The 17,484-nt window shown below is 45.4% G+C and overlaps 1 protein-coding gene across 3 annotated transcripts in view; it reads left to right on the top strand.

Moving 5' to 3' along the window:
* Positions 1 to 17,484, top strand: part of Cdh5 (cadherin 5) — a 35,720-nt gene that overhangs the window by 11,440 nt on the left and 6,796 nt on the right. For all 3 annotated transcript variants that reach the window (XM_015488651.2, XM_015488650.2, XM_015488652.2), the window contains exons 3-9: positions 5,904 to 6,192; positions 7,111 to 7,227; positions 8,491 to 8,655; positions 9,531 to 9,718; positions 10,852 to 11,102; positions 15,894 to 16,036; positions 17,158 to 17,282. In XM_015488651.2, coding sequence (XP_015344137.1) covers positions 5,904 to 6,192; positions 7,111 to 7,227; positions 8,491 to 8,655; positions 9,531 to 9,718; positions 10,852 to 11,102; positions 15,894 to 16,036; positions 17,158 to 17,282 — 1,278 coding nt within the window. The remainder of the gene's footprint in view (positions 1 to 5,903; positions 6,193 to 7,110; positions 7,228 to 8,490; positions 8,656 to 9,530; positions 9,719 to 10,851; positions 11,103 to 15,893; positions 16,037 to 17,157; positions 17,283 to 17,484) is intronic.

The following is a 17,484-nucleotide window of genomic DNA, read 5'->3' as shown; positions in this document are numbered from 1 at the left end:
TAAGAGTGAAGGGGAAGGTGAGGGAGGTAATGGTGGAGGTAGTGAAAGTGGTTGTTGTAATGATAGTAGTGCTAATGGTGGTGGTAGTGGTGGTGATGGTATTGGTGGTAATGGTGGTGGTAATGGAGAAGGTAGTGGTGCTAGTGATGGGGAAGGTAAGAGAGTATTATGATTTGAATCTTGAGTGTGTGTTATGCTAATGGCTTTGTCCTCAGCCTGTGGCACCATTGGGAGTGGTGGAAACTTCAGGAGGTGGAAACAAATGAAAGGAAGTTATGTCATTGGGGTGGTGCCCATTAGGAGGATATTAGGACTTCTCTCTTTGCTTCCCAGTTGCCATGAAGTGAGTAGTTTTGATCCATCATTGACTCCTTACCATTTGTCACAGGCCAAGCAATGTAACCAAGCAACTTTTATTTACCCTGTGCCACTGTATCTTGGAAGTATGTATCTTGTTTTCTTGGGTTTTGTTTTGTTTTGTTTTGTTTTGTTTTTTGTTTTTTGTTTTAAAGGTGCTCACAGCTAGAGGTTGCCTTGAGTCTCTGAGGAGACTTTGGACTTGAACTTTTTGAGCAATGATGGAACTGTTGAAACTTTGGGGACTCTTGGAAATGGAGTAAATGCATTTTTAATTATTAGATGGGCATGAGCCTTTAGGGGCTGGGGTAGAATGTTATGGTTTGGATCTTAGGAGATGGGGACTTGTAGAAAGAATTTAAATCCCCAGGGTCATGAAAGGGATGTTGGCACTCTGGCCCCTCCTCTCTCTTGGCTTCCCAGATTCCATGAGAGACACAGAACCCCACCACACACTTCCACCATGATGCTCTATCTTGCCACACTCCCAAAGCAACAGGGCCAAGCAACCATGCACTGAAACTTTTCTGCCTTCTAAGTTTTTTTTATATCAGGTATTTTGTCATCACATGGAAAGCTGACTAAACAGGAAAGTGATGGTGGTAGTAATGGTGTACTGGTGATTGTTCTGGTGGTAATAGTGTTGGTAATGCTGATGATAATAGAGATAGTGAAGGGGAAGGTGAGGAAGGTGATAGTGGTAGAGACAGTAGTGATGACTGAGGCACTGGTGGGAATAGAGAAGGGGAAATTGAGGGTGATGTTGGGGGTGGTGATTAAAGAGGTAGTATGGTGGTATAGTGGTGGTGGCGGTGGTGATGGTGGTATTATTGGCAGTGACAATGGTGATAATAGGGACTGTAATATAGAAGGTGGTAATGGTGGTGATCATGAAAGTGTTAAGGTAGTAATGGAGGTGGCCATGACAATGAAGGGGAGGTAAGGGAAGTAATGACGGTGTGAGGATTGGTGATGGGGGAGGTGATAGTGGTTGTGGGGGTGATGTTGGTAGTGATGGTAATGATGGTGATGGTGAAGAAGTAGGTGATAATGGAGGCAATAGTAGTAGAAGTGGTGGTGTCAACGATGGTGGTGGTGATGAATACTATGGCTCATTTTCTCTAAGACCTTGCTTTACAGACCAGATTTCACTAACAAAAGTGCCATCCATGCTCAGGCTGAGGAACCCAGCCTGGCCTAGGGGCTTTGGGCTTATGGTAGAACCAGCCATGGCCACTATTAAGTGTTCCCATTTGAGAGATCAGGAGGAGACTGAGCAGCCTTCAACAAAACGGTGCTGGTTACAGGGTTAATCATTCAGGCTATAGTTGCCAATCCTGATCAAGGCCTTTGATTCACACAGCTCCCCCAAAGCAGTACATCTATCACAAGGTGCCTACCCAAGCCTGACCTCCAGGGCAGAGCCTACGGCTCTGATCCTTACTTTGTCCCCCTGTAAGATGTGACCATCCCAAGCCCATTTTCTGAGAGCTTGATGCCAATCTGAGTGACTGCTGAATTGTCTCACCATATCCATTTGTCACAGACCTCAAAACTATTCACTCTAATTCAAAGTAATGGCACACATGATGGAATTTTACACAAAAGTAGATGGCCTAGGTATTTTTTGAGAATTTTCTGTGAGGAAGAACATTTCTGAGTGCATTAAAATCTCACCTTACCAACTTCTTGGAATCTACCTATCAACTACAAGAGAGAATAGTAGGTCAAATGTCCTGGGAAAAGGACAGACAGCTCCAAGCACTGGACTGAGTAATGGAAAGAGCAGTAAACAAAGACAGACAAAGACAGATGGGGGCCCAACTCTCATGGAGATGGTGGTCTAGAGCAGGGATCCTGTGGGTCAAATCTGGCCCCCTGCCTGGACTTGCAAATACAGTTTGATTGAAAAACAATCACATCCACTTATTTACAAGTTGGTTGCTTTCCTGCTCCAATAGCAGAGTTGAATAGTTGTGACAAAGGCCATATGGCCCACAAAGCCGAAAATATTTACCTTCTGACCCTTAACAGAAAGAGTTTACCCACCCTGGTCTAGAGGAACAGCTTATCTGCAAATGGTAATAATGGAATCTCACTGGTGATCGAGAAACAGGCTGAAGAGGGACTTTGGATGATCAGGCCCAGTATGACTATGACACCAGAAATGCCCCCACAGACAAAGGAAGGGGCTGGGGACAACTGGAGGCTCTCCACGGCCACGGCCAGCTGAGCCCATGGCTCTTCTGTCTCTCTTGAATGGCTGACTGGGAGAAGTAAATCTTACAGCATGGCCAATCAGAGGGGAGACCCAGGCCCAGGGTCACATAATAAGACCAGCACAGAGCCCTCGGAGAACCTGGGGCTCCTGACTCCCAACACAAATGTGAACCCTGTGTCCTAGAAGGAAATGTCATCAACCCACCTACATCCTTCCTAGCGGAATAACTGTGCCATGAATCATCTTCTGAGGAGAAGGACTGGCCCCAAGGAAAATCTATGCAGTGAGTCAGGGAGAGTCAGCGGAAAGTGGGGGCCACCTGCATCATGCCAGCTCTTACCAGGACAACTGTTGGGGGCTCGCCCAAAGGTCTGCAAACAACAGGAAGAGCGTCAAGACTGAGATCTTGATGCCAATCTGAGTGACTGCATCAAGTCACTGGACACCTGGCATGAGACCAAAGGGCAGAGTGTTGGGGACAGAGGAGCCACGTGTGGTCCCCATGCTGGGAGGAAACCAAGGTGCTTGGGAGAGGGAAGCACAGGGCTTCAAGGACCACCTCCTGGCTCCCAGCTCCCAAGGACGTAATCCCAGGGAAGGAAGTCCCTGTGTATCGAGGTCAGAGCCTGAAGCCTTTGTTTACAGAGCTGGGTGGACAATGGGAGTGAACCCTGAGCAGTCTCTGCACCCACAAATCTGGGTAGGCGTGATTTGTGCTGTTGAGATGTTCCATCAAAATACAGTGATGTCAGAAACGGTGTCTCCCCAAAACCTGTTCCCCCAGCCTAACCATAGGAAAACCATCAGGCTGATCCCAGTAGAAGGCCATCCTGTGACATTCCTGATTGGAACTCCTCAAAACCGTCAACGTCCACCAAATACAATGAATGTCCGAGAAACCGTCACAGCCAAAAAGAGCTCCAAGAAACACCATGACTAAATGTGGCGCAATATCCTCAACAGGATCCTGAAACAGAAAAAAGGACATTGGGTAAAAACCAAGGCAATCTAAATAAATGTATTAGCTCTAGTTCATAATCCTGCGTCAGTATTGGTTCCTTTATTATGAACTGCACCACATTCACCTAAGATGTTGACATTAGGGGCCAAGGGGAGCAGCTGACTGGAGTTCTATAGAATAGCTTCTCCCTTTTCCTGGAAATCTAAAAACTCTTTCAAAAACTGAAAACTATTTAAGAAAAATTCGGAGGAAGGAAACAGAAATTTGCATGCACACGAAATCTCATGCATCCTTCTAATCCCCAGCTGACTTGTTCCTCTTTCCTGTCTGCTGGGTCCTCAGGCATCCACCAGGGACCCAGTTTGAAGACTGCCATCTTATCCTAACCTGAGCAGCTCCCTCAGAGCCCCAGACGGTCCCTTCTCCTTGAGTCCCCACTGTCACAAGACCCTGGTTACAGAGCTCAGAGGAGGCTTCTTGCCCTCTCCAGCTGTTCGTCATGTCCTAGCTCCTGGACCTTAGGAACCTTCCCAGGGACCCACCTGTCACTGCCCACCCCAGCCCTGCTCCAGGATGATTGTCGTCAGCTGCTGCTGCAGCCTCCCCCTCCCACTGCCCACCAGAGGGAAAGGGTCCTCTCTCCCTATCTGCACTCCGTCACCTTCCAGACTCTTCTCTATACACTGCCAGATGTCACTGCTCTCACCAAGGACTTCAGTGACTATACAGCTGGTAAATGCTAGGGACACCTTGAAGACTTCATGGGATTGGACCACACCTTCTTGAATCTCCCTCTTCTCTCCTGAGGCCCCACAAGCTCTCAGTTTTCCGGCCTTCCTGATGAGTCCTCCTCGGACACATTCCAAGGCCCTTGCTCCATCTGACCCTTAAGGGCTGTCCTTCCTTGGAGTTCCAGTCCCTGAGGATTTGAGCCTCAGCCCTGAGAGCCAGCATAGGTTTGTGTTATCCCTGTGTGCCTACATAGGGCCTGACACCTTGTAGCCATCCAATTTTATATTTTTTACATTTAAATTCAAATTCTATTTTCTGGACTTTCTAACATCCCAGAAGAGTACCATTTTACGTGCATACATACTACCTAGTCTTGTGGTGCTGATTTTCTCTAAGATTCTATAAATGGAATGTTCAGCCCTTCTAAACTTCTAATTATATCCTTTAATTTGCGGATGTATCATTAATAATAACTGTCATTTATTGAGAGCTCTGTTCTGTGCAAGATACTTGACCCACACTATTTTCCAAATCAAATTCTTTGTTTCACTAACAGCACGTGTTATAAGAAAAATGGTTCAATGGTTTAAGGGGTGCAGGAAATCCTGAATTTAACAAAGTTCATGGGAGTTCTTTTCTCCAGGACTGGACATTGAAAACCCCCAAGAAGAGAACTTTTTATGTGCCATTCCAAAACTGAATTGACTGGGGATCAGTGGAGGGCTGATAACTATTTGAAACTGGCTCTTCAGAGGAAAAGGACCCGATTGTGTAGCATTTGCCAATTTCCGTGGTGTAAAAGCTTTCAGCAAAGTGATTTAGTTACCAACACGATACCACAGAGTTGGGAGAAGGCCTACATGGACATGTCCTTTCTCAGTATTCCCACCACGCTCATACAAAAGACACACCTAATCTCAAGAACATACTAACATAATTAGGAAGTGATAAATTCTGAGTATTTGTGGTCTTTATTTTGAATATGATTTATTTAATGGTAAGTCTATAAGATTTCGTTTTTTAACAATGGCTGTGTTTAACAGTCGGCTCACAAATATTTCTGAACATTTAAGCTGATGCTCAAAAGCCATGGGCAAAGGAGGAGGTTTCCTGGGACTCACTTTCAAAAGGGTGCTCTACTCACGAGGGCAAGTCAACCTCAGAAGCAGCAGCAGCCACATTTTACAGATGAGGTCATCCCAAGTCATTGAGGTTAGGTGTCTTCTAAGGGGCAAAAGTACTCTTTGGCTTCTAATTCACCAAATTCTTTCACTCAAAAAGCTACCTCCTAAGCCCCTACTGTGCCCTCAGCACCATTTTTGGTGATTGGGCTCTGCTAAGCAACTTACACCAGCTGGTGTTTGCAGTGACCTGGCTGAGAATAACCAGTAGTGGAGGTTCTTGTTAAAAACCTCAGTGTCACAGTTAGGATCTCTGACCAGCACCTACATACACACATGAATACACACGCATGCGTGCACATGAGCACAGACCTGCACACATACTTACTCACATGCAGATGCCTACATGTGCACGCTCCTGTGTGCACACACTCTGTACATGAACACACATGTGTACATATACCCAACCACCACTGCTCTTCCCCCCAGCTCATATTCTGTTCCTTCCTAGATCAAATCTAGCGTGAATCGCAAGAACACCAAGTATGTGCTCCAAGGAGACTCCGCTGGCAAGGTCTTCCGGGTCAATGCAGAGACAGGGGACGTGTATGCTTTTGAGAGACTGGACCGGGAGAAAGTCACCGAATACAAGCTCACTGCCCTCATTGTAGACAAGGAAACCAACAATAACCTGGAACCTCCTTCCAGCTTCACTATCAAAGTTCATGATGTAAATGACAACTGGCCTGTGTTCACGCACCGGTTGTTCAACGCATCTGTGCCTGAGATGTCAGCTGTGGGTATGTGCCCAATCTGTCTCTCTCCCTCCTTCTTCCCTCCTCCCCAGGCTGAGGCTCCTGTCATATCAGCCATTTCACTGTCATGATCAGGATGAAGTGGGTTCAGGGCAGAAGTTATAATTGTCACTTTATATGATTTGAAAAAACTGATCCTTAAAGGCTACACTATGACCTGGCCCCAGCCTGAGTTCTGATCAGTCACAGACTGATCCCTGATCCCAGCCGTGGGCTGAGCCCTGGCCATCAGAGACACACATATGTCTCACTACTCTTTGGAACACATACTACCCACTGCCTCTGAACCCCAGGACTGACACACCAAGAGTGTGTGACAGGCTCTGTCACCAAAGTAAGAAGAATCATCTCTAGGGGTCATGTAGGAGCGGAGGTGGGGGACAGAAACCTGGACCCAAAGTGTGTCACCAGCCTAAGAAGGTCACTATTCCTTCCTCAGTCCTGTCCCAGTGTCCAGAAGGTGCCAGGAAAGAGCTTTCCTCTCTACCCACTCAGTCCGGGATCCCCAATCAGAGCCCTGGGGGCAGAACTTCCTGTTAAGTGTGAGGTCCCTGAAATTCAAGGGGACGAGAAATGTGTCACCACTCCTTTGTGTGCATTCCCAGTCCCTTGTTCTCACTTTTTTTCAGGAGAGGGAGAAGCAGCCGTTGCTCTCCTGGGCTTCTACTCCTGACCCTGATTTCTCCCCTCAAGGCACAAACACCTATGCTCTTGGCCCCCTCCAGGTTGGCCTGGGTGGGTCCCAGCCCTTTGTCCTGAGTCAGGCTCCTCAGAAAACAAAGCAGGCTTCCCCAACCCCCTGCCCATGGGGACAGAGGAACAACAGAATCACATCTGCCCTCACCCAGGAACGGAGAGAGGGGCCATTGTCACGAGGGGGCCATTGTCATTCTCTCTCCACAGGAACCTCGGTCACGCGTGTGACGGCAGTGGATGCAGATGACCCCACGGTGTCAGACCATGCCACCGTCACGTACCAAGTCCTGAAGGGGGAAGAGTATTTTGCCATCGATAATTCTGGTCTGTGTGATGAACCCTCCTGGGCAGGCACCAGCTTGGGGGAGTAGGGGACATGAATGTTCTGGGTACAGATACTGAGGGAAGTCCAGCCTGACGTATGTCAACAACTACTAAACAGCACTATCCCATGGAATTGATTGATAGCCTGCAGAAAGATAAAGTATAGATGGTATTTATGGGGGAAGGAAGCCTATAGGTACCCAAGACATGGGCTCAAACCCAGGGGACCTCAGGATCTTGGTACCCAAGCAGTGAGCAAGAGGCAGCAGAGAGTGCTGGTTAACAGTTCTTTGGACAGCTTCAAATAGATCTGACCTGCGTTCCAAACTCAGCTACTTCCCTTCTCTAGAGACCCTGGATAAGACTACTAACCTCTGGAAGTCTTACTCCCCTCATCCAGAAAATAGGACTGCTCATCATCACCTATGATAGCCACAAAGCTGGAGTTAGATAAATCTAGGGAGAGCATAGCCACATAGCGTTTCATGAATTTTTAAAAGAAAAAAGCTTTAGACAAATTTAATTTAACAGAGTTAAATTGAGGGGAAAAAAATTCACAAATCAGGCAATCCCAGAATCAAAATAGGATTGGAGAAACTCCAGGTCTGGATAACATTTATGGACAAAGAAAGGAAAGTAATATTCAGAAAACAGAAGTGAGGCCCAGAAAAAGCTAGACTGGTTACAGCTCAAACATTTGAACATCTGGCAGCCTGGGATTGACCGAAGCACATTTAGGTTTCAATTCATTTACATGCTAAGTTAGATTGCATTTCGTTATATAAGGACCTAAATATGCAAGTACAGAGGAATTCTCAGGTCAAACTTAGTTTGATTTAACAGATTTAAAAAAAAAAAAAAAAAACAGTAAAGACTGAATCTTGGGAGCAAGAAGGCCAGTTGTTCGGGCTGCTCCAGTGTCTTTCAGAGTAATAATAAATACATAGCAGACACCAACACTGCCCTATGGTGTACCAAGGCAGACATCATTAATCCATCACAGAACGCTTCCACATTGAGCCTGCATGTGGCCTCATGGTATTTCTCAACACAATGCTCCAGCTGGCTAGACCAATATTAGACCATCCTGTTTGGTCATTTTTAATGGAGCAGGGGTAGGACACAAAATAGTAGCCTGTAGACAGATGGTTCTCAGCCTGGCTGAACAGTGGAATCACCTATAGGTTCTCTACATACAGCCCAGACATCTGTATTTTCTCAAAGTTCCTCCAGTAACATGACTCTTGGGGCTACTTTTTGCAGGACTCATTTTCACCACAAACAAAAACTTGGACCGAGAGAAGCAGGCCAGGTACGAGATCGTGGTAGAGGCCCGAGATGCCCAGGGCCTCCAGGGAGAATCAGGCACAGCCACCGTGCTAATCACTCTGCAAGACGTCAATGACAACTTCCCCATCTTCACTCAGAGTGAGCCCCTCCCTAGGGCCCTGTGTGTGTGGGGGGGGGGGATACTCAGTGACTTGGGAACTCTGAGGGAGGTGTCCCAAATTCCTCCACCTCTCCCCCAACCCCAGGTGGGCCTAAAACCCAGAGAAGATGTTTGGGTGCAAGATGGGTCCTGCTCCACACTCCCAAGGCTGTCCAGCTGCCCCTGGTGATGGTCTCCTCATAGACCAGAGGGAAATCACAGGCCCTGCTAGATGTGATCACTGTGCATAGGGTCCCATTAGGACATAGGAGCAATTTCACTCAGATCCCATGGGCTCAGGAGAACCCAGACCCTGAGACTCGGCCCCAGCTAGAAAATCCCCATGAGCCAGTCAGCAGGGATCTACAGCTGGGGTTGAGCCTTACCCCACCTAAAACTGAATCCTGCCCTAAAAAATATCTTACAAGAGCCTGTCCTGTGTCCTTGGTGGGTCTGGGCAAGAGAGTTAGTTGGCTGTATTCATTGTATCCTTCAGTGCTGATGTAAATCAGAGGCTCAGCCAGCTGCAGAACCAGCCAGTTCTGCAGTGACCTTGTTTTGTGTGGCATGAGCTCCCTGAAGGCACAACTTGTCTCTCTTATCAACTAATAGGTCCCTAGCAAAGTGCCTGGTGTGTAGTCAGTGCTCAATAACCATGTGTTGGATGGATAGAGGGATGGACAAATGGATGAATCAACAGATAGAATAGACCCCTTTGCCTTAAGATCCCAAATCTAAGGAGTATTATTATTCTCATCATCATTATTTTATGTGTTCATTTTCTGGATCAAAATATGGTAGGATGATATGAAAGAGCACTAACCTCGTCCATCTCATTAATCCGATGCCTTTGTGGGTATTCTATTTGCATCAGCCAAGTACACCTTTACGGTGCCTGAAGACATCCGTGTGGGCAGCCCTCTGGGCTTTCTGTCTGTTCATGACCCAGACGAGCCTCAGAACAGGATGACCAAGTACAGCATCGTGCAAGGCGAATACAGGGACACCTTCACCATCGAGACGGATCCCACCCGCAACGAGGGCATCATCAAGCCCATGAAGGTTTGTGGGTCTGCAGCCACAGCCTCAGACGTAGGGCTCGGGGCTTGCAGTGGCCATAGGATCTACCCTGGGGCTTCTCCTGGGCCAGAGACCATCAAAGGACAATGTTCTGGATCAGCTCAGAACTGGCTATGTGCCCGGGAAGACTGAGACCCAGTGTGTCAGGCAGGATTGCCCCAGAAGCAGACCTGGAGGCAAGGATTTGGGTGTGTGTTGCTTATTCAAAGAAAGTGATCCTAGGAAGCCCTGGGAGCAATTTCAGGTGAAAAGAAGGAAGCTAATACTCAGCTCATTCATGAGCGGGTGGGCAAATGGGGCCCCATCCCATGGAGGGCATCTGGGAGACAGTAAGAGCGCATCTCAGAGTTGCAGCAGGGGATGGGAGTGGGGTATGTATATACCAAGTGTTGACAGAGCACTGCTCTGACACTATCTGTCTTCCCTGTGTGCTGGCCAGTAGAAAGTCATCAGCATGCATGGAAACAATGAGTGCATGAGGACACAGGTGGCCATGGACAGTATCTGCTGATGTCAGACTATATATGGAAGAGGAGGGAGAGGTCCTGTCAGGGGGCTACAAGTGCCTCCAGAATGGCCATGCAGAGGACTGGGGGTCCTGAGCCTGAGTTCTTCTATGGCCAAGCCCCACACTGGAGATCAGAGACCCAGGGGGAGACAATGAGCCTCCCGGGTCAACAAAGCTCTCAGCAAGTGGGAAAGAAAGACCCACAAACAAAAAAGTACAGCCACTGTGTTTATCGCTACCCAGCAACAGAAGGCAGAGAGCATTACCAGTTAGGAGGGCTTCTGAGAGGGCCTCTGATTACCTTCTCACAGCTGCTTGAGGGATAACCAGCACAGGGGAAGCCTTTGGAGCAAAGGCTCAAGCCACTAGTCTGTGGTCCTCCTAAGAGCAGACTACTTACCAGGAACAGGGCCAGGGTTGGGGGTGTGGCCCTGAGACTGCTGAAATGAGGTACAGAGCAGCTGGAAACAGACACTAGACCTGGCCAGTCTTGATGACCCTAGAAATGTCACTGGTCTGGGCTCTAGTGCCAAACAGTTGTCATTTTAGTCCTACCTTGCAGGATGCTTGGCTCAGAGCGGCGTTAGCATATTTTTCCCTCACGCAGCCCCTGGACTATGAACTCATCCGGCAGTACGTGTTCACCATCGAGGCCACCGATCCCACCATCAACCTCCGATACCTGAGTGGCATCTCGGGCAGCAACAAAGCCCGCGTCATCATCAACATCACAGATGTGGATGAGCCCCCCGTCTTCCAGCAACACTTCTACCATTTCCAGCTGCGGGAAAACCAGAAGAAACCTCTGATCGGCTCCGTGATGGCTGTAGATCCCGATGAGGCCCGGCGCAGCATTGGGTAAGGGGCAGTGGGCGTGTTGATGATGATGACAGTGACAGTCCTAGCACTGATATTCTTGTGGCTGCTGGTTGAGACCAAGAATCAGAGAGGAAAACTGGCTTCCCGCTGCACTAGTATGGGAAGTGGAAGAATCAGGGCCAGTGGCCCAAGCCTTTCCACCAACACCTCTGGCCTGCTGGGCTCTCACCCTCCCAGGCAACCCCATGGTCCAAGCTGTCCTTGCTCTGTCTGATCTCTCTTTGACTTTGAAGGGCCTGTCCTTTGGACCACAAGTCCCACGGGTCCCACCTAAGAGACCCGATAGTAAAAGAGCAGCCAATCAGATAACATACCTGAAGCCCCTTCACCAAACATGTTTTGCTAAATTTGTCTCCCAAAAATGACATAAGTAAAGACATGCTTATTTCACACACTGAAACAGTACAAAGGTCTGTAAAGAAAACTGATAACTCCCACATCCAGACAGCTCATGTTAAGTGGCTTGTAGTTAAGCAGAAGAGAGGGGGACAGGAGCCACAGGGTCGATGAACCCTCTCAGAGCATGTCCCCTGTGATCTGCCTCCTCCAGCCAGGCCCACCTACCTTTCCTTATGATCATACAGATACATAGACAGATTTATACTGAATTTGCTGTTGTTTGTGTTTTTTAAAATTTTTTTGGATGGTGTCATGTCCTGTTCATTGGCACTTTCTGTCTTACCTGGTTTTCTGTTCCTATTACTGAATACCACAGACTTGAGTAATTTATGAAGAATGGAGGTTGGTTCACAGTTCTGGAGATTGAGAAGTTCAAGAACGTGGCATCTGGTGGGGACCTTGCTGCATCATAACATGACAGAGGGCTTTCCTGGCAAGACAGAGCAGGCTTCCAGCCTAGCTCTCTCTTCCTCTTTCTTTAAAGCCACTAATGCCATCATGAGGACCCCACCTTCCTGACCTCATCCAATCCTAATTACTTCCCAAAGTCCTATCTCCAAATGCCATTAACATATGAATTTGGGGATCAGGTTTCCAACACATGAACATGTGGAGAATGTGTTCAAACCAAAGTACTTGCTACTCTATCCTAACTAGATGTCTTTCCTTCGCCCTCTGGAACGAGCTATGTGATATTTGATAGTAAGTATGACTTCAGTCCAATCTTATTTTATTCTACCTGGGTGGCCAGCAATGCCAGCACCATTTTTTTTAAAATTTTTTTTTCAAATTTTTTATTGTTGGTTGTTCAAAACATTACATAGTTCTCGACATATCATATTTCACACTTTGATTCAAGTGGGTTATGAACTCCCATTTTTACCCCGTATACAGATTGCAGAATCATATCAGTTACACATCCATTGATTTACATGTTGCCATACTAGTGTCTGTTGTGTCTGCCTGCTTTCCCTATCCTCTACTATCCCCCTCCCCTCCCCTCCCCTCGCCTCCCCTCTTCTCTCTCTACCCCCTCTACTGTCATTCATTTCTCCCCCTTGTATTATTTTTCCCTTTCCCCTCACTTCCTCTTGTATGTACTTTTGTATAACCCTGAGGGTCTCCTTCCATTTCCATGCAATTTCCCTTCTCTCTCCCTTTCCCTCCCATCTCTCATCCCTGTTTAATGTTAATCTTCTTCTCATGCTCTTCGTCCCTACTCTGTTCTTAGTTACTCTCCTTATATCAAAGAAGACATTTGGCATTTGTTTTTTAGGGATTGGCTAGCTTCACTTAGCATAATCTGCTCTAATGCCATCCATTTCCCTGCAAATTCTATGATTTTGTCATTTTTTAATGCAGAGTAATACTCCATTGTGTATAAATGCCACATTTTTTTTATCCATTCATCTATTGAAGGGCATCTAGGTTGGTTCCACAGTCTTGCTATTGTGAATTGTGCTGCTATGAACATCGATGTAGCAGTGTCCCATTTTTTAATGTCATTATTTCCCCAGCATGCTGGGACACTAAGTTCTTGTGTAGACGTGAATCTCTTTCTGGATTCTCTATAGTTCTTTGGTACTCTGTTTTATTGTGACAGCTTTTGCTAAATTTTAGTATGTGCAAGGCAAGCCTCTCCCCCATTGTTTCTTTTTAGTTTTATATAATTTTTATCTATTCTGAAACGTTCATCCTTCCACATGAACTTTAAAATCCTTTAGCTAGTTTTTAAAAACATTTGAATTCCAATAAGACTTATGTTTATGTATCAGTTTTGGAAAAGCTAATGTTTATTAGGCCTTAGGTATTAGGCCTTCTTATCAAGGATAAAAACATTATCCCTGCATTTCAGTCACATCTCACAAATGTGGGGACGACTTCTTCTTTATTCTATTCCATAGTCTGTAATTACACTTTTTATTGCTCCTTGGATCCATAGGTTTATTTAAGACATTGACTTGGATTGTTTTTCTTTTTATTTACAAGTGGTAGGGGTTTTGTTTTTGTTTGTTTGTTTGTTTGTTTGTTTGTTTGTTTTGGACTTGTTTTAGTTTGTTTTGTGATGTAATTGCTTTAGTCAGCTTCAAGTCCCTGTGACCAAAACACCTAACAAGAACAACTTAGAGGAGGAAAAGTTTATTTTGGCTCACTGTTTCAGAGGCTCAGTTCATGATCAGCTGACTCCAAAGCTCTGGGCCTGAAGTGAGACGTGACATCATGGCGGAAGGGTTTGGAGGGGGAAAACAGCTCAGGACATGAGAGCCAGGAAGCAGAAGAGAGGGGGACGGGAGCCACAGGGAAGATGAACCCTTCCAGAGCACATCCCCAGTGATCCACCTCCTCCTGCCCTGCCCACCTACCTACAGTTACCACCCAATCAGTCCATTCAAACTAGGATGAACTGATGAGGTTACAGGTCCCATCACCTACTCCTTTCTCCTCTGAATATTCCTGTGTTAACAGAAGCTTTGGGGGGACACCTCATAACCAAACCATAACAACAATGATAACCATGGTACTTGTGCCCATTTTTTCTAAAACATCAAAGCTTTTGCTTTGCGCCTTTTAATTTTTCTATTCAGCTTACTAAGATTTACAACTATTTTACCTTCATTATGGCTTGTAACTTCTGTGCTATGAAATTACCCAATTTGTTCTGCTTGAATATTTGGCCTTCGGTTCCATGCTGCCTAATGTTGAGTTTGTTGGTTTGGTTTGTTTTCGTGTTGTTTCTATTGGCCTGATGTAAATTTTCCATCCTTTACTTTTAACTTTTCCAGGTCATTTGACATTAAGTTGTCTCTTGAAAGGAGAATGCACGTGGCTTTGCTCTTTCATCTAAACTGACACACTTTGTGTTCAACCTATTTACGTTTTTTACCATAAGTGATATGTTTGATCTTAATTATTTTAGTTCTTGTTTAACACTTCCCATTTCTCAAATGTAATGGTGTTGTTTCTTGTCCTTCATCCTTGCTATAAACCTATTTATCTCCCCCTTCTAGATATTTGGGTGGAATATATCCATTTTTTACTTCTACCTATCAGATTCACTTCTAGGTATAAAATTTTAAATGTTTTCCTGGATTTATATTTTCTAGTTAAAACACTACACACACAACACACACACACACACACACACACACAAACACACCATTGCATTCCTATGTATGATAAAGAAATCAACAGCTTTATTCTAATTCCTCCTAAGCCAGGTTTTTACTTCCTATTGAGACATTTCTTAGAGTAAGTTTTCAAAAACAAATTTCAGGACCCATTATTGTGGGTGATACATTTCCTAAGTTCTTGCATATTTACAGAAAAACTTATGGTTTTTTTTCCTTCTTATTTTAATATCACCTGGGTATGCTTATATAATCCTCAGATAATAAACACTTTCCTTCAAAAAGACTATCAGTGTTTTCTCCCACTTAATTTTATGGGGGCATCCGGGGTGAGTCTTATTTCTCTTTATTAATAAGGAATTCATTTTTTTCCTGAGAGTCTGTCCTCTTTTTCAAAGTTTCTTCACACAGCCTTGAAATTCAAAAGTCCCATCAAGATATGCCTAATTAAACACGCCTGATATCAATGGCATCTATTAATCTATGGTCTCCAGTTTTTCCTTAGATCAGGAAAGTTTTCTTTTATTATATTTTTGTTATTTCTTCTGTTCCATCTGTTCTGGAATCTTTCTCAGTCATAGCAACTATTTTTATACATATGATATGTATATTGACATATATATATACATGTAAACACACATACACACATTTTCATAACTTTCTAACTTCCTGATTTCTGGGAGAACTTTTCCATTTTTTATTTCACAAATTTTATCTTCTTTGCTACTTCTTATCTCTTTCAGCTCCTTTTCTATTTTTTCCTGACTCTTTCCCTCCTATCTTTTCATTGATCACACACACAAAAGAAGCCGTTTTGTGATCTGGTTGATTAGAGTGTCACCTGCTCAGCTATAGAGGGCTACTGATAGTCTCAGGTACCCCTTTCATTCCGGAGCCAGCACCCTTCAGATCAGACATGGTCTCACTCCCCTGAATCCCTCTAAGTTGTATGCTCATGCTCTGGGTGGTAGAAAACAACCAGAACTGTGAGAGAGGGGGATGGAGAAGGATGTAGGGATAGCTTCTGAAGGGCCTCATCTGTCATGCTGAGGAAAAAAAATGCTCATCAAAAAAATAATGGAGGGCTGTGACTCAGCGGTAGCACACTTGCCTGGCATATGTGAGGCACTGGGTTCAATTCTCAGCACCATGTATAAATAAATAAAATAAGGGTCTATCAACAACTAAAAAATATATTTAAAAAAAAATAATGGAAAGCCATGAAACTCTTTCCCCTGGACAGATACGCCATCCGCAGGACCAGTGACAAAGGCCAATTCTTCCGCATAACCAAACAGGGGCACATTTTCAATGAGAAAGAAGTGGACAGAGAAACCTACCCCTGGTATAACCTGACTGTGGAGGCCAAAGAACTGGATTCTAGTGGTGAGTGTCCCCATCTCCAGAGGCTTCCCCCAGCCCCGGGCTCTTCTCTTTTTCCCTTGTTCTTTCAAAGCTGGTATCATCTGTCATTCGAGGTCTGTAGAGGTGTTACAAACTCCTTGCAAAGCATCCCTGGCTGGGATGCTATCAAGCTTCCATGCCTTAGTGTGGTCCTCGGGCCAGCTGTATCGATGTCACCTGAGACCTTGCTGGCAGTGCAGAATCTCGGGCCTCACCCCAGACTGAATCAGAATCTCATGTGTGCAACAGAGTTTGAGAAGCACTGTTATAAAAACAGGCTAAGTAGATGTCTCAGTGATGAGCATCACCTGCTAAACATAGAGTTTCCCGGACTCCCCTCTCGATGTTCTGGAGCAGTGATCAGAGACCAAGCCAAGGATGAGCATGTAACAAGAACCACGTGATTCTTCTCATCAAAGACATTTGGTAAACTCTTTTTTTGTAGGGGAGGGGAACAGTATTAGCACCAGTTAATGGGTTTAATTCAAAACCTGAAGCAGTTTTCAACTCAAGATTGTTAGATTCTCCAAAAACTGTATAACTTCTGACAAATGGAGGTTCAGCATGACCTATATGAGAAAATCACAACCACCCTCAAGGGGAAGGATAGATATTCCCGCTAAACCCAGGTCCCCCTGGTCCCAATAATATAATAATAATATTATATTATTCAAATAATAATTCACCCCCAGAGAGGGGGTGAATTGTTATTTGAATAATAACAATTACTTATTAAATTACAGGATTTTAATGAATTATGTTTCTTACTCTATTTTAATGAATTATGTTTCTTACTCTAATTATTTTGATGAATTATGTTACTTACTCTAATTATTAATTTTGTTGTTGAAACTTTTTTTAGAGGCACTTAGGTTGCTTACCTTTTTGATTTTTTATAAGTAATACTTCAGCGAACTTCCTCTTGTGCAAAGAGTTACCGGCCACCTCCTTCACACTTCCTCCATCCAGAATGCTACCCCTGGCCTCTCCTCTAGAGGCCTATGGAGCCTCTTCCTGAAAAAGAGTGGCTTCCACTCTTTTTCCATCCCCCAGGGGTTGGCATCAGCTGAGCCCACTCTGGTGACCAATCCTCTCCCCTGCAGGGATCCCCACAGGTAAAGAATCCATTGTGCAGGTCCACATTGAAGTTTTAGATGAGAATGACAACGCTCCGATGTTCGCCCAGCCCTATGAGCCCAAAGTGTGTGAGAATGTGGCTGCCGGCAAGGTGAGTCTGGGTTGGGCGGAGGGTGAGGCAGTGCCCCCTGGAGGCAGGCTGAGGGGCAGACAGCCAGCTGCAGTTCCACTGAGTTTCCTGCACTCTGTATCAAAGTAATACCATCCCCATTTTCCAAATGAGAAACTGAGCCTCAGACAATATCTGAAGTGTAGATGAAGAGCCGGGGTCAGGGGTCAAAGACAGTGGAGGA

Source organism: Marmota marmota, unplaced genomic scaffold, assembly GCF_001458135.2.
Source record: "Marmota marmota marmota unplaced genomic scaffold, marMar, whole genome shotgun sequence".
In the NCBI taxonomy this organism is placed as follows: Eukaryota; Metazoa; Chordata; class Mammalia; order Rodentia; family Sciuridae; genus Marmota; species Marmota marmota.
Note: the sequence above shows the minus strand (reverse complement) of the source record. Positions and strands in the feature narration are given on the sequence as shown.